We start from the raw sequence: 26,912 nt of genomic DNA on the forward strand, positions 1-26,912 counted from the left end.
TCTAATGTAGATGCATAGATGTCACAGGGATCACATCCTTTCTCATGAAAGGTTGTTGACAATTTGACAATTTGAGCTAATTAAGGGGAAATGAAATGTACTTAATGCACTTAATCTTAATTGCACTTTTCACAGATGGAGCACATTTGGTTTAGTTAGCCAGATCACCGTGTTTTTCAACGTGTTGAGAAAGACAGCTGATTGGATTGGCTCTGTTCACGGATGACGTTATGTTAACCACTTAAACCTTCTATAATCTGTCGTACGATGGAGTCGCGTGAAAACTACGTCATTTCTTTTTTTGACGGGGGGGCCCCGCCCCATCGCGGGGGAGCGCGGGAGGTGAACTCGAAGAAAAGGAGCACTCCTTTCTCAATCTGACTGGTTTTTCAATCTGACTAACGTATACACTCATAGGAATAACTCTTACCTTGACGAGGATCTTGCCCCTCAGCGTTTCCGGTGAGGGCAGGCTCCCCGACTCGTCGGCTTTGATGTTGGACAGGTCCAGCTTTTCGCCCATGACCTCCACCAGGTACTGGGCCATCTTCTTCTGCTGGGGGACACTGCAATGGTTCTCAATGGACAGGATCACTGGGTAGCTGTGGAGTTAAGGTAGCAAACACACAACTGAAGATGTTATATTTAAAGTAACCTAAAGTAATACTGCATTTGGTGCGAATAAGTATTTTATGATTTGTCTTCCTTTTGTTCTTATGTCTTTATCGTATTGTTATGTGGTGTTATGTTGTGCCCTATGTGTTGTCAAGCTTGTGGTGTATCATCTATCTTTTTGTTTAATGAAACATATTGAAACAGAAAGTAACCTAAATTGAAGTTAAAGTAATAACTTTTTTGAGAATAAAATATTATTTTAACCAAGCTCTACCATACAGTAGAGTACTTTAACACAATATAACTAACACAACTGTGGTAGTTGGAGGTGGTCTTCCTGCCGTTCTATTGAGACATTTAGACCCTGTAGTCAGGTAGGACCATTACTGGTTGACAAAACATATTACACAAAACTCAAATATATATATTTTTAAAACCTTCATCTTCTCCATTATAGCTCAACTGTAATATATTCAGCACTCAGGTTGGAATCCCAGGTAGGACATGAAAGTTATAAATTGCAGCTTTAAGCTTCTGATTTGGTGGTCAGGCATGACACAGAAGAGGTGACACAGTATACAAGTTAGACTTATCTGGGATTCTGTGGCATACTTATTAATGTAAGGCTACAGCTACCTTTCAGTACAAACACATAAACTGCTATATGGATTTGTCTCACTTGTATATTTCTAATATTAACGTATTAACATTTTAAAGCAGTGGTTTTCAAACTTGTTGTGTCCAAGGCACACACCGTCACATGTTGTGAGCCTTGTAGATCTGTTATTTTTGCAATTTTTTAAAAGTGTCAAAACATTTCATTTTTAATTAAATATTTACATTTTCGCCAATGACATGCCCAAAATATAGCCTGGTAAACCCTCCCTCCAGAAATCTCATTTCCATTTGATTTCAGGAAGGAGTCTGGCCTGAAGGCTTGTCTGGGCGTTTCTAGCCCGTTCACCAAATGGACGAGCCTATCAGCGTCGTCGCTCATCGTTCTGTGATTGACAGCGAAAGTTGGCCAATCAGGTGGCGAGTTTGAGTGAGCCCGAATGGACCCGAGTGCAGCCTGAGTGCAGCCGACCAAAAACGAACGGCAGCCATTGTTTTTTGTGCGTTGTCTTTACTTCTTACTTTCGGTTTTAAAACGCTCTCAAACTTCTTTTTTGAGGCACGGAATTTACTTTTAAGATATCGTTTGGATAGAATTTAGTTGTTTAACTTCATATATGTGGTCAATTAATCATGACAGAGCCTATTTAAAAATAAAAATTCAGAGAACCGGCAGGGGCGGGCAGGGACACGCATGTATCCGTATAAGGCAACCTATTTTGGGCATGGCCGTCTCAAAAGTCCCGTTGTGTCACATTAGTCTGGAGGTGGTAAAAATGCACTGCTGATTGGCTGAAGGGGAACAACGATCATTGGCTGAAGGGGTTGTCAGTCAACGGTATATTACTCCCGGCCAACTCCAGCCCACAGCCAATATTGCAGAATGGGCGATCATGACTCACTCCTGAAATCAAATGGGGGTTTACCAGGCTACCCAAAATAGGGATGCCAGGTTGAAATTGGTTAAAATATAATTTTGTTAAGAATTTGCCTCTGTATTAGGAATGAAGTGCACACAATATGCAGTTTGTTTAGTTGTATATATTTCAATTATAATGTGTGGTTTTCTCAGAATCCCAAGGCAGACCTGGTCTTGTCTCACGGCACACTGTTTGGGAAGCACTGCCCCACCCTGCAATAAAACACTGCAGTATACTGTATGTCAGAGAGAAAAAGGCTAACATTCTATTGCAGCCCGTAGCTTGTGAGGAATCTTGCAAACTGCTTTCTGCTTCTTCCCTGATTCTGTGTGTGTTGCCAGTTGCAAAAACATGAAGGGAGAATCTCTGAAGCTAGATGCTACGATAAAGCTATGAATCAGCCGAATGTCTACAAGCTCTCTATTCCAGACATTACTTTACTTTGATACAATAAGTTTCGATAAAGCAGGTGTTTAGAAAATGCCACGTTCGAGAGCAAACGCTCCGATGATAAAATTATCATCCGTGACATTTCCCCGGTAGAAGATGTACATCTTAGATTGAAGTGAAACCCATCTTAGATTGAAACCATTATCAAATAATTTGCCCCTTTTTGGGGGTTTTCTTTAACACACACATGCCTCCTTTGAGGGAAAAGCTTTTCACCACGATCTCCCGTGGACCTATGCATGTCCTTTTTAATAAAGCATCCTGGAAAAGCACAACCTCTTTTGATGTTAAATGCAGCCTTGCACCCTTTTCTTATCTTGTGTGGTGTGGATAATTCAAATTTTCAATAAATACACACTGACATCAAAGCGTGCACGCACGAGCACCTTTTATATTACTTTTGAGTCTTGGTCTATAAATAGCACTTTTTCATAGTAACCTCCAGATTGTGCATGTCTATAGGATTATCACCTTCTCTGACAAGGTGGGAGTCTCTTAGCATCTGCTGGTGTACTGTACTGTGTGTGTGTGTGTGTGTGTGTGTGTGTGTGTGTGTGTGTGTGTGTGTGTGTGTGTGTGTGTGTGTGTGTGTGTGTGTGTGTGTGTGTGTGCGCTTGTGCTTGTGCTTAGGTGTGTGTCTCCATCTGGGTGTGTATGTCCATGGTATGTAAATGACAATGCAGATGTAACGGATAAAGCTGTGTGTACATGGGTGTGTACAGTATGTGTTCACTAAAGTGGAAATGCTTGTTCAAGTGTAACTCTTACCTACAGAATACAGTAACATTACTAGTGATTTCAGAGTGTCTAGATTGTATCTTCTGCGACCTTCTGGCCTGAAAAAACATCTATCAGGAGAAGTAAATGTGATTTTCATGTTGATGAATTGAATACATAGGACCACAATGGAAACAAGTCCCAAGGACCTTTTTTGTGTTATCCTTTTAGCTCTAATGTCTAACTGTACTACGTGCTGTTTACATTTCTAGTAGTATTTTATCAATCAATCAAACACAGTATACATGTGGACATCTGTACAAGCATATTATTATATAGTCTGTATATGCATATTATATAATAACTGTTCCTATGTCTTTGCCTATTTTTTTCTTTTTCAATTGACTATATTGTTTTAAAGGTCATTCTAACTCAAGTGGACGGCTGAGGCCACACAACTATAACGACAATGACAATGATATCGTTGAAATCACTCTCAGAGTGATTTGCTGAACTATAGAAACAGTGACAGTCAATCAAAAACCATAAGCTTTATAGCCCTAAATGTCATTATGCACTTCCCAGTAAAAGGCCCGCACACACACACACACACACACACACACACACACACACACACACACACACACACACAAACACAAAGAGGCAGAAAGCTGCCACAGGAGAGGCAATGAAACCTAGGAGACCACCCTGAGGCTATCTACTTTAATGAGTCGGTGAGTGAGTGGGTGGTGAGTCAATGGGGATCAAGCGTGAGCTGAACTTACTCATTCTTGACGAAGGCATACTTGTTGATGGTCTCAATGACGTCTTTGAAGAGGATCTTGGAGGTGAGGGTGTAGCCGTGGTGGACGATGGGCTCACCGTCCTGCCCATCCCAGCAGTCCACTGTGGACCAGATATCACATGACACAAGGTTGTCACAGTGGACAGACACAAAGATCCGTTACTGTTAAACTAACACCCATTTTACTGTCTAGAAGAGCAAAGACCACAAGTAAGACGCGCGAACGCGGGAAGCGAACGCAGTTCGAAAATAACATAGCAAGAAGAAATCTAAAACTGTCCTCAAACTATGGCGTTTTCAACTTGCCATCCGGCCTGAAATATGCACAAATGACATGGAATTCTTAGATATCCCAATAGATGAACTCGTCTAGATGCTTTTAGATGTGTTATTTTTGACTGTAGCTGCTATATTTCTCTCAGAGGAGTGTAATTAGTCACCCAGGGGCAGGTGGATTTCAGCCACACTGTAGTGCACTCTGAGATCTGTCAGCAGCCAATGAGAGCGTGAGTCACATGGGGGCGCACATGGGTCCCGCACATGAGTCACATGGGGGCGTGCGTGCGTGTGTGGCGTGGCGTGCGTGTGCATTCAAAGCTGACCTTCCACACAGCGGCAGCCGGCCTGGAGTACCCAGGTATACATGTCCACCCTGGACTGGGACATGAGCTGGTCGCCCATCAGGTAGGTGTTGTGTGAGGAGGCGATGAAGTAGTTGCACAGTGGCTGGGTCATGTCCTGGGTCACCTCATAGTGCTCCGGGTTGAAGATGTCACCCGCTGGGCTGCGCATGTAGTTGGTGAAACCTAGGGGGAGGGGGGGGCGTCGCCAGTCAATGGTTATACATGTGCATTTAACCACTTTCAACCTGGTGTCCACAATTCAATTTCTACAAGTTTTAACTAGATTTAAATCATTTTCCAAACTTTTGTAAATTTACTTATTTGTCTCTTTTGAGAATTTGTTTGAAACAGGGCAAAATTACATTTAGTCTCCCTGCTCTTCTATTGAGACATTTAGAATGTGTCAAAGGTCATGTCTCAGCTAGTCAGGATCTGACTTTTTTTTTATCCCCCAAGCAAGCAGGTCGGCTCTATTAGCTCAATGGTAAAAATGTCAGCACTTGCGCAGGAAACCGGGTTCAAATCCAGGGTAGAAGCTCAACGCGTCACGGTGCGATGCACTATGAGTTTATAGATTGGCTACCTCCTTTTCTGCTTTTGCTAGCACAGAGATGTAGGACTGAACTGGACCTGAAGCCAGAATCATGAATTTATTACATGCAGTTACGCAGCCGAGCCACCAGGGTGCCTCAGTTATGTGTGTCTTCCACCATGAGCGGAGTTAACTGTTAATTACAGCTGACATCTGTGCCAGCTTTAATAAAGTATTGTTGGCTCAGCACATGATTAGCTTAATATGGTGAAAAGTAATGATATCAGTGTAAGTGGTATCAGATTAAAGGAGAATCACACTTAATTTAGGAACTCTCATATCATTGCTGTCAGGCAGAAACCTTGTATAATACTGTATGTATGTATTTCAACAGGTTTATTTTTAAATAAGTTAATGCCCTACTTTGTCGTACAAGAGTGTCGCGCAAAAGTAGCGAAAATAGGCAATCTACAAGCTCACAATGTGTCGCTTCACGACTCATTGTGTGCTTGTAGATCTGCTATTTTAGCAATTTTTTTATGTTATTCATATTTAACCAATAAAAAATATTAACAAGAGCTTGTGACAAAATAACATTAAATATATTGGAACACAGGTAATTTTTTCCCATTTCCTGAAAAGTTATGTTTTTGGACTTTGTTACCCTTAAATTAATGGCTTGGAACATGCAAGTATTTTTTTCAGATCTAAAAAGCAAAGCAGCATGAACCTTAAGCTGTGTTGTACACTGTACAGGCAGCAGTATTTTTTAAGTAGCAGTGCCTACTTACTTAGCTTTTCTGTTTACTAAAGAGCTGTAGAGATGGGAGACTCCTGTTACTGAGCAAACAATAGAGCTATCTAACACTTTACTAATCTTTAATAACAGATGAGTATTGTCACTACACAAATCCACACAACAATATACTGTCTTTAATTAATAATATAACACGCACAACACATGCTGCAAAACAACTTCACTTTAATAACATAAGTACTATTGTAACAAGCAACTGAAAATCAGTCCCCTATTTACGGGGGCTATTTGCATAGCAAGATTAGAAACTTCCATTGGGAGTTAATTAGCTGATGGAAACAGACTGGAACATCAATGTGAAAAGAATACACACTCACCATCAATACCCAGAACCCCCTCCTTCTTGTTCTCAGAACATGGATCAAATTTGTGGACAATCTCCAGACAGTGGTCTTTGGACACCTTCGTCATCTATTATGAAAGGAGTAGAATCAATGAAAAAATTTGTCCTCACTAACAACACATTCTCCATGAAAGCTAATTAAAGCCTCTATTACCAAGATTTAAATCCATTGGGCAAAACTCAACATTGTAGAGTGGAGCGTGTGAGGACGATAATCCAATTAAGAAAGCTTCCTACATGCCAGTTCTCTCCCCATGCCAGCAATGGAATATCCTGTTTGACAGCTGGCCTTTAAAAAAAGGAATGACGGGTCAATCAGATTCCCATCCGTGTCAATCAATGTGAGAGCGCCACATTGAAACGGGTGCAGGGCAGGCCCTAGATCTCTCCCCTCAGTATGGGACAGTTTCTCATGCTGGCTCAATATGAGAGAGCTTAAGCCATGGGAGGAGGGATGCAACTGTTAATCAAACTAATCAATTTCATGTATTATAATTTTTTTAATCGATTTTAATAAAATTAGCGATTTTCGCAGGTTTTTGTGCAACACCATTGTACGATGAAGTATAATCAAACATGCTTATTATGTACATATATATATATATATATATATTCATACTGTACGTATACTGTAAACGTTTAACAAGGTGGAAAGTCCAAAATGTGCTCAGCTTACAGTTTATACTAGCCCGTAGTATGATGGTGTGGCTTACCAAAAAGAGCACAAGATTACACCACAGGACACAGTGTAATTCACGCAGCCGTCCTACTTTATTTTCTTTTTGGGAAAGGGACACCCTTGCCGATTAGAGTATGAATTGCTTTAGGAAACTGAAGCAATCAGTTGGCTGGTGCACACTCACATTTCTACAAACATGCATGTGGCGTAAATTACATTATGGCCAGCAAATTTAGCATTTGACCGGTAAATTTGAATCTGATCGACCACGCTGGCTGGCCAAAACAATTGCTAGAGGAAACCCTGCTGCTAGCAGAGAAAAACAACTGAATTAGACAGGATGGACAGATAGATGAGACCACACTTTTAATAGGCACTACTGAATCTGATCAAAAGCATGTGCGTACTCGCACACACACACACACACACACACACACACACACACACACACACAATTAAGGTGAACTAATTTACATGAAATAGAGCACATGGAATCTTATTTCTTTGAGACACAAAGCAGTAGATAGCTCTAAATGCAGTAGCTAATGATGTCAGAGGAGACATCCCCCCACATCTTACAGTAAGCTTCCTTTAAAAAAAAAGACTCCAAAACAACATCTAATTCACAGTGGCAGTCACTCAGAACACAATGCTGAATATAATAAGCGAAAAAGACATGCTATCCGAAATGGGCTGACTTCTTCTCCCATTACAAGGTGTTTTATTTCCTCCACATTGAACTCATCTGCTAGGAGGGCATTAGCAGAAAAGACGTGCCATTTTAGTCATTAACTAATTCTCTCTTTTCAGTCTGTGGAACCATTAGTGAGTAGATGTACAGTATTTAAACTAAAAGCCATCAGTCAGGAGTCCTATTCAAGCTCTACAAGGCACTAGCCAAGTCCACTAATTCCACATTTACCAGAGGATATTGAGCACCGCTTTGCTTCAGGGCCTCAAAAGGTGAGGCTATTAAATGTCGGGTCTGCCACCTTGTTCTGAAAGCGACTGGCACCTTTTCAATAATTCACTCTCTTTGAATCACTGTAGCCGAGTGAGATGTCAGTCTGACCGAAACGTCTCCAACATGCTGTAAAGGTCTATGGGGAGCTTTTAACATTATATTAACCTGAGTGTACAGATAACGGATACGTTTTAGGGCCATTTGCAGGTGATGGCTGAATAACTACAGTACTTCTAAATTAGGATAACTCACAATTATATATCTATTTAGAACAGACATATTGTATATAATAGTTCAATTTCATTTAAAAAAAAGCACAGTACCTTTTATCAGAGTACTCGGAGGCCAGTCTATGACATCAGTTATCCATTATGTCTGTACTATGACAGCAGCATAAGCGTCACACGCAGTTTGGTCAATCTGCGAAGCCGAGTGTCCAATCTCATCTTTAACAACTTAAACCCTATACACTTATGCGATGTGTTATGAGCTTGTAGATCTGCTGTTTTCACTTTTTTAAAATGTCTGGAACAAACAAAAATTAAAAATGCACCTATGCCCAAAATAGATACACCAGTAGCGGGATCTAGCAAAAACAAAAAACCTCCAGAATACATTGATGAACAGAGCAGCCCGTTTGATTTCTCACAGCGTGCTGTGCTCTCATCGCGTTCTATATTCTGTCTTTTGTGTTGTGCTTCAGTCTCGACACGTTCTTCTGCTGGCTCCGTATAGCAGGGCAGGGAACCCGGGGGCGAAGCAGACTGTGAGAAGGAACTGTCATATCTCCGCTTCTGATGAAGACCAAGATCAAAGACTCAAATGCGGGGGAAGAAAAACAAAAACAGAACCCAGCGGCCATTCCACTGTATGATCATTCGTTAGCCAGGATCAAGGGTCTTATATTGCTCACCCACCTATCCACTTATCCCACCCTGTCCGCTTAATCCACTGGTGGGAAAGCAGCCGTGGTATCCTCATCATACCTGCTTGCTTGCACTGCTCTATAATGACAGGCCCAAAACAGAGACGCCACGCCAGGTTGAAAGTAGCTAACCTTATGGGTCACTCCAGTGTTAAATTAACACTCAGGATTGTGCCGTGTACCATGGCTTTAGACAACATGGGGGCATCGGTTGAATTGTTTTGTTGAATAATACTATATGGTTACATGTTATTCTGTTCATAAAGACTGGTGTGGCTCTGATAAACCCTTCCCACACAATCGATTTGCTCATACATTATGAGAGTTGTGGCTGGATTTGGGCACACAATAATTCTGAATACATGGGTACTTCTAAATGAATTGTGAGAAAAGTCCAGTGTTTGTGTGATGCCGAGATCTGAGTGTAACCAACCATAGCCAAATAATCAATCCTTGGGTAGAGAGACCATTTCAGTTTGTTTTTAAATGGACTTTTTTTTATCATGCTGATTAAAGTAGGGATGAGTACAGCTTTTCCGTGGCAGTCTCTATTATCGATTTTCATATTTCAAAATCATTTCGATAGTAAATGGCCACTGATTTATCGTTCACACTGACGGCTGTTGGATAAACACACACACACACACCCACCCACCAGCAACCTCCCACACACATTCCACTTTCATGAGGTGTGCAGAAGAAACCACAGCTCTAATCACAAAGATGGCTATGATGGTGTCATATTGATTTATAGTAGGCCAGCTAAGTCAATCAGTGTTATGAAGGACTAATCTAAAGTGCCTATTTTTGTGCCGTACCCTTTTATTTTCATGATCCAGTTATTTTTGGGGTCTTTTTTTCATTGCCAAGACCAGTAGCCAAGCCAAGAGCAGTTTGATTTAGATTCTGGTCAGTCATGCATATCCCTAGATTAAAGTTGTATCACATTGATCCACCTTATATCCATCTACTGGCGTCCTTCTACTTGGAGCGCTGAGATAAGGTGAAGGTCTGCAGATCAATGTACAGTACTGGAAGTGTATGTCAATAACAGCCACAATACAATAACCTATCAATCCTGATTGACGTTTGCGTAAAAAAAAACATGTGACCCAGGTATAGTAAACACCGGATTATCGAGTGAATGCAGCAGAGCAGAAATGTGATTGCCAAATTTAATTTGTCAGAAATGACTTAAATACAGATTCAGAATCGTTACCAGGTTCCCATTCCACATTCCCCATTGTAGCTAAGAGGTTAGAACCACATGAACCCTAGTATCCCTATTCTGGGGTTAACATTTTGTAAAAATAGCAGATCTAAAAGCTGTGACCTTGTAGATCGGATTTGTTTTGGCATAGACATTAGGTGCACAGGGTAATATTAGCAGACCGATAATAAGTGGTTAAAGAGAGTTAGTGTCTTACAGTACCTGTATGTTTGAGCCTCATTTTTTAACCTTGATATTTGTATTATCTTTTTATTTGCTTTTATTGCATTATGATCTTGTTATAATATTGTATTACTGTTGTTAGCAGTCTTTCTGAACATGGCACACCAACATTTGGCTGCTTTTATCTGTATGATTGCGTGACAAATACATCTCTCTTGATCTAGTTCTAGCTCTGATTCGCTGCTCTAAATATAAATCAGGCTAATTATTCAGGTGAGTGCCGGGAGTTATTTGTGTGCGCTTGTGTGTGCATGCATGCATGCGTGGGTGCGTATACCTTCTGCTCTGTCTCCAGGAAGCGGGCCAGGTCATCTGTGTCCATGTGGTCCTTGTGGTTGCTGTAGGTGAGCATCAGCAGGTACAGGTCTCTCCTGGTGGACATCATCTTGTAGAAGGAACAGAACTCCTCAAAGTCCAGCGTTCCCTGCTGGTCGTCTGTGTCCGCCTCCTGTAAACACAACACACACGTGTGGGTGCTCTAGAATTTGTCTGTCTGTGTGTCGCAAATCACTGGGCCGATCACCGCCAAATTTGTCGTGCCTGCTGCTAGTAGGCCAAGGAAGTAGATGTCTGTATATATATTTTTTGTATATTGTGAATATGTTTTTGTGCGACTATCTGTCACATCTTGTAAATTCATAAACTCAGATGCATGGTCCCTCCATGATTGAGCAAGACTGTTGTCATCAATATGAGGTTATCAATATGTGATATTTTATTTTATTTGAGGGCATTTCAGATCGATTTTGTCGATCTGAAGACGACAACCAGCGAGAGACAGAGAGAGAGAGAGAGAGAGAGAGGTTATGAGACAACTAAGGAACTGTGACATCACGATAATGTCTGCCTGCCTTTGACATAATACTTGCCAACTGGCTGAGCCATCGGGATGCCCCATTTTAGAGCAATTTATAGTCAGTGATTGTCACATGTCCCCAGAGTGGTCAGGAACCAGGGTCTGCAGAAAGAGCAGTGGCTCCGCTGGGAGCAGATAAGAAATGTATTTAAGGTCACCTGAACACGGATGAATTTAAATCAAATCGATCATTCTGGCGATTAAATCCTGAAATACATTTAAACAACCTTTACCGTGACAGGCAATTTAAAAGCTGGTGGCTCTACTGAACTGAGGTCTAGCCCATCCCATAGTAACATGCACAGCTGGGTTTGAACATGTCACGTCCAACACATCACTCAATTCAACATGTTTACAGAACGTCATCATCATCGTTATAGTTATCTTCATAATTATTCTTGGTGTGGACGGGCCTTAATTAGTATAAGTTTGAATGGGTAGCTAAGAAGGCAAAAGCCAAGTATAAAGCAAGCTAACCAAACTTAATACCCACGATAGCAAGGGTGTCTTGCATAACCTAAAGCAGATAACATACTATAAAACTAATAATGCTTTCCATGATGATGACCCCTTGCTCCCTAACAAACTAAATCAATTCTACTTCGATTTGATGATACGCCTATGGCTATGTCGAGCTCAGACAGTGCCCATGGATCCACCATTCTTGGTAGAGAACATAAGGTCAGGAATCTGCTAAATCAACAGAACTGCAGGAAAGCCTGCGGCTATTATCAAGTGGTCTGCTGATGAACTTTTCAGGGGCTTTTTTTTACTGACAAAGCAAAAGTAAAACCACCATTACATAATAATAAAGAAGAAAGGTAGCAATACTAACAAATCATGACTTATACACCTTCTTGCAGCACCTAGAGGCCAATGCTACCTACGGACGTGTCCTGTTTATTGATTTTAGTTCTGCTTTTAATAATATTATTCCAGCCAGGCTGTATGACAACCTCCTAAAGCTGGGAGTTAACAGGTCCATTTGTAACTGGATCTTTGACTTTTTGACCAACATATCCCAAGTTGATAAAGTCAACGACAAGTTATCAAAGCCAATGATATTAGCATTGGTGTTCTCCAAGGTTGCATTCTGTCACCTCTCCTGAATTCATTGTATACCAACGACATTCCGATTCAGTTAAACTCTTAAAATGTACCACTGTGACAGGTCTGATCTCCTGTAGTGATGAAACAATATACAGTAAATGTGAAACGTGCTCGGCCCAAACAACACAGTTTACAGAGACCACCCCTCCCCCATCTGACGACGTTAAATTATTAGCTCATTAGTGACTCTGCAGCCGCAATGATCGGCGCTCAGGTCAGGATTATATTACATAAAAAGTAATAGATTAATAAGAATGAAATTAGCTGTGTCTCTAAAACAGCAGTGTTCAAAGGAGTTGAATGTTATTTAAAACTGCACTTTTTTATTAGAAGTCTAGTAGTTGTAAGTTATTTTGGTTTATGTTTAGCCTTCTGTTAGATGTTGGATTGTTTGTGCCTGTAAGAGTGCATGAACATATCCACTAGTGAGTTTTAGAAAGAAAAGCAGCTTAATTTAACTCTTGAGTTTATACTTTTGGGAATGTTTAGTAAGATGCGATGACAAGTCATGACAATACTTTTCAAGGATTTTAGCTTGCCACAAGCTGGTATAATATGACGGTCATTTCTTGTTTTCCTTTACCCCAGATCTCTTTGCCAAAAATAGCTGACCTACAAGCTCACAACGTGTTGTAAGCTTGTAGATCTGTTATTTTCATTGCAAGTTTGCCCCAGAATAGTAATGATAGGCTTCAAGTGGTTAATGGACCTCTAGAACTTTATTTTAAACAGGCAGAGCTGTGTGGTGTGAACCTACCATCCAGGTCTGTTTGCCATTCAAATATTGGCGAATAACCCATTAAAACCGGGAAAGGATCTGTGTCATTTTAGATTTTAGCGTTGGCTAACCTCGCGTCACCAGTCTTTCCACCTCGGAGGAAAGCCTGGTATGCGTTACTAAAGACCCATATGATCCGGTCTAGGCCACGCCTACTGGAGAAAAAAATAAAATAATAATCCTCTTTCCGGATTGTCGCGATCCGGTTTTGCGGTGCCGCTTTGTTTTCGTTCCCCATTCCCTATTTAAATGGAATAGAATTTCCCCGTGGGATAATACAGATAATACAGACGCTAAATAGTCTCCGGAAAGTACACTCACATTTATATTTAAAAAATAAACTAGACTACACCGCATCAAGGATTTTATTAGGGCGGACCTATTTTGGGGTGACGTCTTTCCGGATTGTCGCGATCCGGTCGCCTGATGACGCGGATGACGCGCCTGGTGACGTAGGGCTACTTCCGCTCCCGACCGGATCATAGACCCGAAAAGCTTTGCTTCCCAGGCTAAGCGTTGGCTAATCAAAGATATCTGGCTGGCTATATCAAGTACATCTGCTATTTTTTTACATTCTTGAAAAATCTTGAAAGCACTACTAATTTAGAAGGCATTTGTAGAATCGGCCTCAGGTCTCATTATCGTCAAGAGTAATGACATGACATTTTTGACTCAAAAGTGCCCATAAATTGCCCCATTTGTCAGATGCACTTAGCTGAGAAGCAAATATAGGCTATCCATTCAGGGTACCCACGGCTCACATAAAATGAAGGAAGCACAGCTAGAGAGACATGTTTCTTTATTGGACAGAAAACATCAATCTAGCCTTATTCATTCCCATTCATTATGTAAGAGAGCGGGCTCTTAAGCCCTTAGTTTGCTGGCACACTGTGCTTCGGCTCAGCGACTAATATGGATTAATTTATCAGTTAGAAGAGCTGTTATTTCTGTCCTACCAGCCCTTCCCTCCATCTCCGCAAGTCTCAGCTGTGATAAATCATTGAGCAAAACTCTTTTGTGAGTAGCCTTATCGAGCTGCGCTGGAGCCACGGTAAGACCTCCGGCTAGCACACTTAACCGACTGGAAAAAGACTCCCTTCTGCCATGCTCCAATGTGCATGCACCACACCTCTCTTCGCTCAGCCCAAAAGCCTGTGCTCCACAGGGGACTAAGTCTCTTAAGGGGACGCTTTGGTGCTAATACACTTCACTTGGCTAGGCGGCCCTCGGAGGTGCATCTAAACGAGGTGTTTTGTAATAAAGCATTTCCTCAGTTTACCGCTTTCTGAGCAGAAAAAGAGAGGAGGGCAGGAGTGTCGCAATAGCTATTTCACTGGAAGCTCATCTCTTCTGGAGCCTGAGGACCATTTTTCTACTGAAATGACATAAGATAAGAGTATTTCAAAATAACTGAATTGTCGGCCTTGTTGCAAAATCAATCAGAAAATTGTGTGCATAAAATACAGTAATTGTTGATGTAACCAATAACGGCAGCAGTTACAGTACTCTGACACATGTGTGTCAATTCTCTAACTCGGGCTATGGGTCAGGTCCACAAGGTTCTCTTTGCTGTAAGCAGGTTAAGCTGAGAAACCGTCCAGCAGCAGATTTGTAAACAGTAAAGTCTTCCTGTACACACACACACACACAGTACATGGCCAGATTGGTCCCGGGTGTGTTTACCCTGCCTTACTCCAGAGGCCATCTGTGCCCCTGCAGCACCATATGGGTGACCATCAACAGGGTGCGGGGCTTAGCATTAGCGACCTGGCTAGCTCTGTGGGACTGGCGTGAAAACAACTCACACACAGCCAGGACCCTGTGGACTAACACGGACTAACACATGGATGGGCTAATCCTGGACAAAGTACAGTATATAGTGTAGTTGGCAGCTAAACAACACGTTAGACCAACATCTGCAGGATTTGCAATCAGTAAAAAAAATATAAAAAATCTGTCAACCTCCTCAACTACACCTACTTACTTTTCTTTAATAACCTGGTGTGCAATGAGCACCGGTCTTTGAATCTCTTTCAACCTGGCGTCTCAATTTTAGGCATGTCATTACAGGAGAAAATGATAAAAAATGGAAGATAAATTGGCAGAATGTAGAAAATGGCAGATCTACAAGCTTGCGACACATTGAGAGCTTGTAGATCAGCTATTTTCGCTATTCGTTGTGCATAAGTATATACGGCTTAAATGGTTACAAAGCAATAACTACAATGGAAATAGGGAACAAGTAATGTACTAAGTATTGATCCAATCCACAGAGGTTAATTGTACCAGTTATTATTATTGCTTATGTCATTTGGTCACTAGTTGACACTTAACTATTAACTAAGGAACTAAGGAGGAGATTAGAACTGAGGCAAGTCCCAATCAACCCTCTCACTCCAGTCCACACTGACCACAGCTGGTAGAGAGCTGGTCTCAACCACACAGACACCACAGTAACTCATGGTCACTTGACGTTGGGTACTTTGCCTGTGGCTTGGCTTGAACGAAGAGCCCAGAACGGGACCCAGTTAACGTGGCAGAGCGGTTAATACAGCTGAAGTCAGTGACTTTCTACCAAAGGGCTCCGTCATTCGTGCGTTTACAACATTACACTCCATTAGATTAGTTCCCCTCACGGTGTGGTGTGGAGCCACGTACGGACACCGTGACATGACATGTCATTCATCTGAATTCTCACCATGGCTATCTGCGAATCCCCCTCAAGTCGGAGACAACTCTAAACTTCAGGCAAATCATTTGGGCAGGGGGGAATGAAAGTCGGTATTAACTGGTTTTGAGCTAAATTATTTCAAGTCATACATAAATTATTTAAACACCACTTCAACCCTATACTTAGTTGACCGCATTCCCAAAGGTTCTGTACTAGGCCGCCTCCTGTTTTCGCTCTTCACTATACATCTTCGCCGAAAATAGCCAATCTATATAAGCTCACAACGTATCACTTTACAATACGTTGTGAGCTTGTACATTTGATAATTTCAGCTAATGTTCCCCCCGGAATAGGGATGCTAAGGTTCAAGTGGTTAAAAGAACACTGAATAGAAAGCCACCCTGCCTTCTTGCCCGATTGTTGCAGGCTCAAGGTCGCTATGGATTAGCGTGCCGGAGGGTGAATAGGATCTGTCTGTGGAACGCAGTCAATGCAGGCAGAGAAAGCCATGAGCAAACTGAACATTTATCACAGCCTGCTGGGCACGAAAGGCTACAGTCTCTTCCTCTCTCTCCAAGGACAGAATAAAAACTTTTTAATTTCCTTTTCATATTGCAAAGAACACCACTTCACCTTCATAGTGCAAAGAACACCATTTCAACAACCACCCACACAATGCAGTATAATTCTTAATTTTCTCCGCTCTATTGACTTGAAATGTGAGGCGACCCAGACTTAACCATTGCAACCAAAACAGATGAGCTGCAGACATTAAAACCACAAATCAACAGATGGGCAATTAGAAAGCCACATTCTGCAAGTCTACGTGTTGCTGTGTGTATGCAACGCCACAAACACACACACGCAAAGACACACCCAAACAAAACCCACTCAACAGCCCTGCTGTCATTGATAACACTATCTCTACAATTTCTCACTCTGCTCCCTTCCTCTTATCCATTGTCACTTCTTTACACCTCTAAATCTAGCATTCTTCAAAGCCGACAGCAGCTTTTATTATCAGCGCCCAAAAATGGTGGGTCATCTAGTGCAGTGGTTCCCAAACATTTTAGCTCAAGACCCAAAAGAGAAATTAAACGTTTGCCTGGGACCCAAACTAGTGAAAATAGCAGATCTACAAGCTCACAACACGTTGCAATTTTCATACTTTTTTTATATAGGAAACAAAAAAATGGGGATAGTGAGGAGCCACGGTAATACCTCCGGTATATTTGCTGATCTAGTGTGTGTGTGTGTGTGTGTGTGTATATGTATATGTATATATATATATATATATATATATATATATATATATATATATATATATATATATATATATATATATATATATATATATATATATATATATATATATATGTGTGTGTGTGTGTGTGTGTGTGTGTGTGTGTGTGTGTGTGTGTGTGTGTGTGTGTGTGTGTGTGTGTGTGTGTGTGTGTGTGTGTGTGTGTGTGTGTGTGCAGGATGTGTGCGTGCACGATGTGTGCATGTGTCTAGGTATTCCTGATGATGTTGAGAATCTTGATCAGGTAGGAATATTGCTCAGTTTTGTCTTCTGTGGTTCTTTAATCGCACAGGTATCATCGCTATATAAGTGGTAAAAAACATGACATCTCAACACTATGTGACTAGCGTCAAAATGCTAGCTAACCTGCATGGTGTCTAGGTTCAGATAGTGATGCTACGATTGAGGCGCAGAATTTCATCAGAGTTTTTCTGTTACCTTGAACATCTGCTTGACCTTCTGTCGGGGCAGGTTCACGTTGAGCTTGTGCAGGAGCTGCATGACCTCACTGATGCTGAGGGTGCCGTCGCCGTTCTTGTCCGCCTCTGCGAACGTCTGCTTCAGCCATGTAACAGCGCGGTGGGTTAAGGAGGTTAGGACACTTCAGAAGGAACTGACGACACTACAAAATCGTGTGTCAATTTAATGCCCGACTCATACTTCTGTCATATGATGGTGTCCCACGCAGAAAATGGCAGATCTATTTGTAGATCAGGTGCAGGACACCTTCGTGGATTCATATAATAACGATTATTTGAGGACCAATCATTGATATACTATCATATCCTTATATTGTCACATTTTCACTAAATGCGTGTTCATGCATGTTTTCTTCTGTTTCTTCAGCTATCTACTGAAAAACTGATTTCTTAAAGGGACACTTCACCCCAAAAAAACTTTTTTCAATGGATTAGTCACCCCATGGAGACTTGAATTCATGGATATTTTTTAGTTTTTGTCTCATTCCTAAGACAATAATTTGATGACCAGCGGACCGGTAGGCAGCGGTTCCGGTAGGAGACACAACGGAGACTCGTTGTGTCTCCTACCGGAACCGCTGCCGGTCATCAAATTATTGTTTTAGGAATGAGACAAAAAACAAAAACAATATCCATGAATTCAAGTCTCCATGGGGTGACTAATCCATTGAAACAAAGTTTTTTTTGGGTGAAGTGTCCCTTTAAGGACACAGGTTGAATCTGTTATAAAGAGTATTTTACACCAGAACGTTTCATATCGTTCATCAAAAAAAAATTAGGATCAGAAAATACTTAATTAATAATTTATCCTTACTAGTAACTACACAGATGTTTGACAGGCTTTTTCTCAGCTAATTGATTTGAGAACATTCAAACTACTGTATATCTTAATCTATTTTCAGATTTCAGTGTATGACCTCATTTGAAAGCTAACAATCTTTCATAATCTGTAAAACAAACAAGTAGGGCCACAAGTAGGGCCCTACTTGAGGCACATTCTAAATGGGACCCTGTCACATGTGTTACATTGGAGAATTTCAACATAATGGTACAGCCTTGTTTATAATGGGAGGATATTGGTCGCGGGTGCGCTGCCTCTTGGCCAGGCTGTCCTCGTCGCTGATGCCAGCCATGAGGTACTTAAGGCCGGTGATCCAGGTGCGCGCCTCCTCTCCGGCCCCAGACACCAGGTCCAGGGACTCCATGTGCTCACCGTAGTACAGGCTGAAGCAGCAGTTGGGGTCGAAGAAGCTGCCCTCAGAGTAGCGCTGGAAGATCTCTGATTGCTTGCCCTCGCACACCTCCCGGATCGAGTCAATGGAGACTGGGAGGGATAATAAAGGAGACCAGAGAGGGAAGAGAGGGGGGGGGGGGGGGTGAGGGACAGGAATGGGCGAGAGAAAAGCGATGAGAGAGAAAATTTAATAGAGAATTGGATAGTGTTCAGGAAGAGGGGAAATCGGGGGTGGTGGATGGGAAATAAATGATTACTTGCCCCCTGAGCAAAGCCATACGACGCTGTTGCGCGCCGAAAATAGCCGATCTACAAGCTCACAACACTTGTGACGTGTTGTGAGCTTGCAGATCGGCTATTTTTGGTGTGCGACATGGTCATTCAATGGACTATAAATTCAGCATAAGCAGTCAAATAGGTCTATTAGCCAAATTCAAATTAAATAACGGATACTCAACAGAACCCAATGGAGCAAAACTATCTTTAAGAAACAATTTATAAAAATCCACTTATTTTCATGAAGTTATCTGCATTCCGCTGGATTGGAATTTCACCCACCACAGAAGTGACAGTGACAGAACGATAATGGGTGCAGCAGGGTTAGTTTCACTGGGGAAATCTTAATTATTAGTTCAGGAGGTTAGAAATAAACATACTCAATAAAATGATTATGCCCTGAGAGCTCACATTATGTATGAGAGATGGTAATGACATTTTAAAGACATCCTCTCCAGTGATTCATTAGCATTAAGATTAATTCTACTCCCCGAAGAGAAGACGTTATCCCATTTATTGGTTACCATTTTGGAAGATATAAAAAAAACTTAAATCAAACTATGCTGTATTGAGGAAAGGAAAGACTTAATAATTGGAATCAAAATGGACCCTTAGGGGTCTGTAACTCAGAGATTGTACAAATACAAAATGGATCCTTACAAATCCATTTCAGAGTAAAATGAACGCTGAGGATTTTAAAGTGTAGATTGGGGCCAGAGATTTAAAAAAAAGTATAAATTGGGGATCTGTGGCCTAATGCATATCAAATTGGGGCTCCTTGAAATTATAAAGGTTGAGAATCACTGGCCTAAGATGCTGAATCTTACAGTACAATTTTTGGTGTGGGTCTTTAAACCCCAGCGGCCCTGGATTAGCCATCCATTACTGGATTGCCGTGACCTAGAGAGTAAGGTGTTTTAGACCATGCCATTGACTCCCATTGATTCCTTAATACCCTGGACACTAGCCAGAGATTCAGTGGACCAGTTCAGGCGTTTACTTTTCTATGAAATTATTAATAATTGGGACTTTTAACCCAACCACAATTCTAAAATAAAGCTTTTTCTCTCATAGCAAACGTCCTTCCACATGTGCGTATTCCCTTCCCTATTTTACTGAACATACAATTACAGGGACAATTCACATACTGTAATTATTTAAGACACATACAGTACCTATACATAATGCATTGGAATATTCATGCACTCTCTATGCCAGGTCATAACCGCATGCACAATCTCACATGTCTTCCTCAGGCTATAGGGGAATATGACACTGTGATTGACTTTGATTGCCTTCACATATGTACAGTATATCCTCCACCGTGGCCATCAATTTACAGTACAAACCCAGTACGTGCATAATATGTGTAGGTATGATGTATGCGTGTTCCTGATTTTGGTCCATTCATAAAATATGGAGGAGTTTACATTGGCTTGATGGAGGTGACACTGCTAGATGTACAGTACCTGGATACTCATTTTAAGAAAATGTCATAATCGTTAATCAAAACTTTAACGATTAATTGTCATTAATAGATAAGAAAATGCACTATTTACAATGGACGAATGTCTGCTGTTCAACTAATTGTTTTCCCTAAGAAAGGAGGTTTATTTAAAAACTAATACATAATGGTTAATGTGCTACATAAAAATCTAATTTGAATCATAAAATTATGACACAATTCACTGTGCACACAAGTGTTGATGGGTGCACGTTTTATATGCATTCAAGCAACACTGAATTAGCTTATTAAGACCCACAGTAGCACTGACGGAGGGGAGGAGGACGATAGGAAACAGAGCACCTTAGCCCCCCTGCCCTCGTGGGATGCCCAGCCATTTTGGCTCAGTAAATGCAAGAAGGAGCTGCAATTGAGAAATCCATTTGCCTTGCTATAAAATAATTACAGGAAATGAATTGTATTGCTTGTGGCAGATGCTGCAGTAAATGAATGAATCTTGTAGAACAGCAGCTCTTAATTGGTCCCAGAAAATGCACAACTCTAGCACAATTTGTTGTTGGTACAGTATATTTTCCAAAATGGTAACCAGGCAAAGCAGTGTGGAACAACACACCAGACAACATAACTGAGCAGGCAAAACCAAAAAATGTGCAACAGTGGTTCTCAATGTGGGTTCTGGGGACACCCAGGGGTCCATCAGAGCGTTCCAGGGGGTCCTCAGCTAAATGTAATGGTATTTAGGACCCACATGAATGGATCCTTATTTATCTGTAACTCCAAAAGTGTACAAATGGAACTGAAAGAGTAAAATGAACACTGAGGATGTAAAAGTATAGATTGGGGACCCAGAGATAAAAAAGAACACAAGTCCAATGGAAAGGGCCCATGCAGAGGAAGAGATCCTTGAACTGTTCTGTCTCGTGCAGGTAAATATCTACAGCCGGAGCGAACACGCCTTCATCGCAATTGATGCCCGATTTAGTTGTCTACGAACACTCTGGAAGTTGATGAGGCGATCTCTTGCATAAAGGGAATGGCCAAGCATCATATGCAATGGTGTTCGCTTCACTCCACTGTGAATGTTATACAAAAGTATTTGGAAGAGACAGTGCAGCTGTGTACTCTTGTGATCTCTCACCCAGTTCTCCCCATGGTCAAAACAAGATCAGAAATGAATTATACATGTCAGAATTAGTTGAATTAGACTTATTGCACCTGTTTTTAGTCCTAACAATGGCCATGTTATGGCAAGGTCTTCGGAATAGCAAAATGACCTTGACCATGACCTTCCAAGGTCAAAATCACCCCAAATGGTCATAACAATATCAGAAATGAATTCCCCACCCCACAATTAGTCAAAATGGAGGTATTGCATGTATATATACACTCAGAAACAAAAAAGTTGGATTTTCATCATGGTCGATGGCGGCCATATTTGATTTGGCCATTGCGCCATTCGTGGCACTATGGCGGACGAGCACCTCTTAGATTTTTCATGTCTAGGTACCCATTGACTCAGTTCAAGTGAGAAATTCCCCTCACACCAAGTTGCGAACGGGTCTACAGGCCAGGTACAGGATTATACAGTTCTACAGGTATGTGTATCTTGACAAAGGAGAAAAGGCCCAGGTGTATGTGTGATGTTAAGATGGTGAGAGCTGGCTGGCATATGCAGGAGAGGAGGAAGAGATCTGACAGACTGTACTGGTAGTGTATGTGTTTGACCGTTAATGAGCCTTTTTCACAAATGCGGTCAACATCCTGTACTTCCACATTGACTTAAGTGTGTATACAGTATATCCTTCATTGCCAGAACTGTTAGCCAACTTTCTGACGTCTTTGATTCTGTCTGTGATCACTTTGTGTTTCCAGTGTATAACACGGTACAGGTGTTGCCAATGCATCTTTGTATTTCTGGTGACAAGACGACTGCATGGCTATGTGGTTAGCCTTTACGAGCATATAGTGAAGTGCAGTTTAAATTTTTTATAACCGACCCCCGGCTGACCTTAAACCATCCGAACCAATCCCAAATATCGTTTTAATAATAATAATGCATGACAGTAGCACAATTGTCAGGACTGAACTAAATTAATAAACTGTTCCACATGGGCTTCTCTGGTCAGCAGTGCACCAGATTCAGAATGGCAATAGATGGTTCGGCTGCGCAATTAACCTTTTACTACTCGTTACTGGTGGTGTGCTTGAGTGAACCAGAAAGCACACGCACTTTAATTGTTGTAATCTCCCTGCCTGCACTGGAAATTAAAATATCTCCTCTGAACCAATTCTCTTCTCTCACCAGAATCATTTCTCCATAGTTGTCCAACCAAAACCAGGGTGTGTGTGCATGAATAATTTAGGCATAGAGAAGAGAGCTAGGGGGTTGAGGTGGATTATGAAGAGGTGAGTAATAGGGGGTGAGATGGAGTCTGAAGAGGTGAGTAATAGGGGGTGAGATGGAGTCTGAAGAGGTGAGTAATAGGGGGTGAGATGGAGTCTGAAGAGGTGAGTAATAGGGGGTGAGGTGGAGTCTGAAGAGGTGAGTGCTAGGGGGAGTCTGAAGAGGTGAGTATTCTGGATCATTTGAAGGGGCTTAAGTGAGCATGCTGGGAGGGAGTTACGGTGCTCAAGATTTGATCTTAGCATCATGATGATCTGCCAGAAAACTGTTCCTGAGATCCCATCCTCATAGCCATCATTCATTTCACATCTTAAAGGTATCATGACATTCATTTTCACTTTTTTTATTTTCAATGTTTTATTTGGGGTTTTATGACCTCAATTACACCCAAAAAACCTGAACTTAAAACATTCAGTGGATTTTCTGTGGTCTGGGGTTTTCTGAATAATTAGGCTGAAAAGTAATCTGAGCTTGGCCCTTCGACAGTGAGGTCACTGTCGAATAATCCCGGCCACTCTCCTCCTCGCCCCTCCCCTCCCCTATCCTTTCCTTTGGGGGGGGGCGGAGCAGAGGCGATGATTGACAGGCAAAATCCCTCACCAGCGACACCCGCAGGCAAAGATTTCTTTTTTCATTGCAGTTGAAAAGGCTTTAGAAATGTGAGAGAAAAACACCTGCCATTGATCACTGGAATGGAATTTTCACTTAAAACTTTTTGTACACTTTTGAAGGACCAGGACAAAGACTTTGAATGTGGTGTAAAAGTGAATGTCATTAAACCTTTAAAGGTGAACCAAAACAAAATAATAATCTTAGACTATGTAACCAAGAACAGCACACGTTGCTCTATACTGTACATGTGCAATGAATGGTGAATCATTCAGCACCACCGCCGATGGACAGCGACCATGACATTTTACACAGGGATAAAATGCACATCAGAAAACAATGGGTTTTAGGTTGCCAATCGGCTGTTTTCCCTTTAAGAACAAAGACACTCACTCTTGGCCCTCTCATTCTTGCGCGAGGGCCTCCAGCGGATGCAGGACTTGTGCTCGTCCAGGAAGAAGTAGCGCACCAATCCCTTGGAGCCGCCGCGGAGCTTCACCATCTGGGTCCCCGTCTGCATGGAGCTCATGCATTTCTCCACTGGAGAAGAAGAACAACAAAGAAAGGATTGGAAAGTCATCAACAAACAAAATAAATAAATAAATACACCGCCAACGGAGAGCGAGCGAAATATGTGTACAGTACACATCATGTTTGTATTCGAGAGAGAGCATATGTGTTTTCTCAACAGCCCAGCAGGGTTTGCAAGGATGGATCTCATGCACACACAAAAATTCCCTAACGCACACGCACGCAGGAAGGCACGCATGCAGGTACGCATCCATACACACACACACGCACACACACAGAATACTTTGGACATGGCCATCAGGGAATTGCTAATCTCGTGGGAGGGAGAGGCAGGGAAGGTAGATGGACAGCAACAGGACATTTCTCCACACAAAAAAAAGTAAATCCCCGTCACAATAACTTCACACGGTGAGAGAACAAGAGAAAGAATTAATAAAACATACACCTGGTGGGGATGAACATCCTTTGTAACCAAACTTGAATGCTGCTTGAGGAAGAAAAAATATCATCCCACACAGTGAGTGAAATGACAGCTGATGAATACGACTCCTGTTCCAATGAAAACACAGAGACAGCATCCCTGTGAGGATGTACCGTGAGCCCAGAGCCCAAACTTCTAAAATGTGTCAGTGGCAGTGCCATTTTTGACAATTCCTCCACAGCCAGTTAATTATGTGTGTGTCTAGCCTAGCTGGTGTGTGGAAGAGACACTCTCTGTCAATCCCTCGGGCTATGAGGCCACATCATCAATTGTCAGGTGGCAGGCACGTTCACGTTGCTGGGTGCTCGCGCATGCCGCACCTCCCCAGACGTTCGTAAACAAGATTAGCGGGTGGTCGGTCCGATGACACAGAAAGCTCTGCGTCTGCAGTGTGCATGGGAAACCGCTGCTTCAGTACGTGAGATAGTAACACAGTAGACACAGAAGTGATGGATTGCTGTAATTGGCCATTGATTTGGCCAGGCTGCACTCTCATTGGCAAGTGGGTAGACCGGCCAATGTCCCCGACCCTCCAGGGCACTAGTTAATGTAGTTCAGTCCCATGTCTCATCCTCCCATACAATTTAGTCGGAAGCTGCAAACCTCCCTAGCCCTGCCACTTTCCTAAAATTCTAGGACTTTTTTTCCATGATATCCTGCCCTGCCTACACAATAAAATCCGGAGAGTCAAGTCTAATTCAGAGTGTCCAACTGCATCGTTCTCCAAAGCAAGTAGTCGACTGTGCCATCGACAGCCCAGGTTCATATCTGGCTGGCACAAATATTTTCAGAGAGGAACGTTGCATAGGCGTTTGCTGCATGGCTGCACGCTTTCACTCCCACAAACCAATTGCCAGCGACGTTCATTTTGACGCGTCAGCGATTCCAAGTTGGTTCTTGCTGCCTCAAGTTGCCCGCTTCGTAAACAGATTTAGGATGCTGCCAAGTGAGGCAGGTTTGTGTTACATTAACTAGCTTTAGTGCAGGGCGGCTGCCGAGAGTAAGAGCAGCATTGATATGACTATTGATATGCCAGTCTGTTCCTGGCTCTACGCTACGCTAGGAACCGACTGGCAGTAAGAGAACACAGCCTGCCCTCCCTTGGCAGGTTCGATATTGGCACATCACAGAACCCACGGGCAAAACTTTTCAGACATTTTGTACAGACACACCCAGAGAGAGACAAAAATATGGAGACACTATGTTACTTTTTCTTCTTTTCTTTTAAATCGGATTGTACACTGAAGAATAACAATAAAGCATTAAATATACAGTATGGGAAACAGTAAAATCCAGAGTGTTGACGCTTGACAGTATGTAACTCTCAGTGTACAAATGGAACCTTCCTCCATTTGTGTATTTTCAGATAAATTAACACTGATACAGAAAAAAGGTCACAAGGCATCACGCCAAACGTGTTGTGAGCATGTAGATTACATTTTCATATAATATATATATATATATATATATATATATATATATATATATATATATATATATATATATATAAATAAAATGCACAATTGATTGATTGATTGAATATTCTATTGCCGATTTCTAAGGGTACAGGCAGTACAACAACAAAAGACGCCAAATGGATGAAACACAAAAAAGCCAAAGGCTCGTTTCCACTGTGGTCCATTAAACACTCAAACAACTGGACAAAAAAACTGTGCAACAAAAACAAAAATATTGAAAATCTAAATAGACAGTTTACATTCAAGATGGCTCATGACTTCTTGATTAATCGAAAAAGTGATCGATCAATAATCGCTAAGATAATAGAGTACAGAAGTCCTGACGTCACTCATTCATCCCCTGGTTCGTAAAGTAATTTCTCTATGGAGAATAACATGGGTCATTTTAGAATCGTCTCATATAGGAATTGTGGTCCAAAAATAAACAAACTGTCCCGGCGATATTGTCAGGGAGGAGGCTCTGTATCGTTTATGATAGTCAGTCACTTATATTTGATACAGTCTGTTTCTGGCGAAAATGTAACTAATTAGGCGGAAGTAACTATCGTTTTCTCACCGTCAGTTGATGCTTCATATCCATATGAGTGAAACCGCCGGGATCATTTGTTTATTTTTGGAACACAGTTCTTATTTGACGCGATATTAAAGATGTCTATGGGAATTCAGAATGGGGTGGAAAACCAGGTAGGATGCGTAAATTACGTCAGACTTCGGTGCTCTATAGATAGTTGCAGCCCCAGTTGTCTGCACCTCTCTAGAAGCAGACATACACACAGTCA

The 26,912-nt window shown here is 41.7% G+C and overlaps 1 protein-coding gene across 1 annotated transcript in view; it reads right to left on the minus strand.

Moving 5' to 3' along the window:
• LOC308097640 (1-phosphatidylinositol 4,5-bisphosphate phosphodiesterase eta-2-like) overlaps positions 1-26,912 on the minus strand; it is a 169,485-nt gene that overhangs the window by 20,900 nt on the left and 121,673 nt on the right. Inside the window, exons 3-10 of the mRNA XM_080445561.1 lie at positions 24,037-24,183; positions 18,731-18,979; positions 17,615-17,742; positions 10,736-10,906; positions 6,412-6,505; positions 4,725-4,928; positions 4,103-4,223; positions 431-602 (exon numbers count right to left, since the gene is read on the minus strand). Coding sequence (XP_080301687.1) covers positions 431-602; positions 4,103-4,223; positions 4,725-4,928; positions 6,412-6,505; positions 10,736-10,906; positions 17,615-17,742; positions 18,731-18,979; positions 24,037-24,183 — 1,286 coding nt within the window. The remainder of the gene's footprint in view (positions 1-430; positions 603-4,102; positions 4,224-4,724; positions 4,929-6,411; positions 6,506-10,735; positions 10,907-17,614; positions 17,743-18,730; positions 18,980-24,036; positions 24,184-26,912) is intronic.

This window comes from Gymnoscopelus braueri (assembly GCF_963280865.1).
Source record: "Gymnoscopelus braueri genome assembly, chromosome: 12".
Taxonomy (NCBI): domain Eukaryota; kingdom Metazoa; phylum Chordata; class Actinopteri; order Myctophiformes; family Myctophidae; genus Gymnoscopelus; species Gymnoscopelus braueri.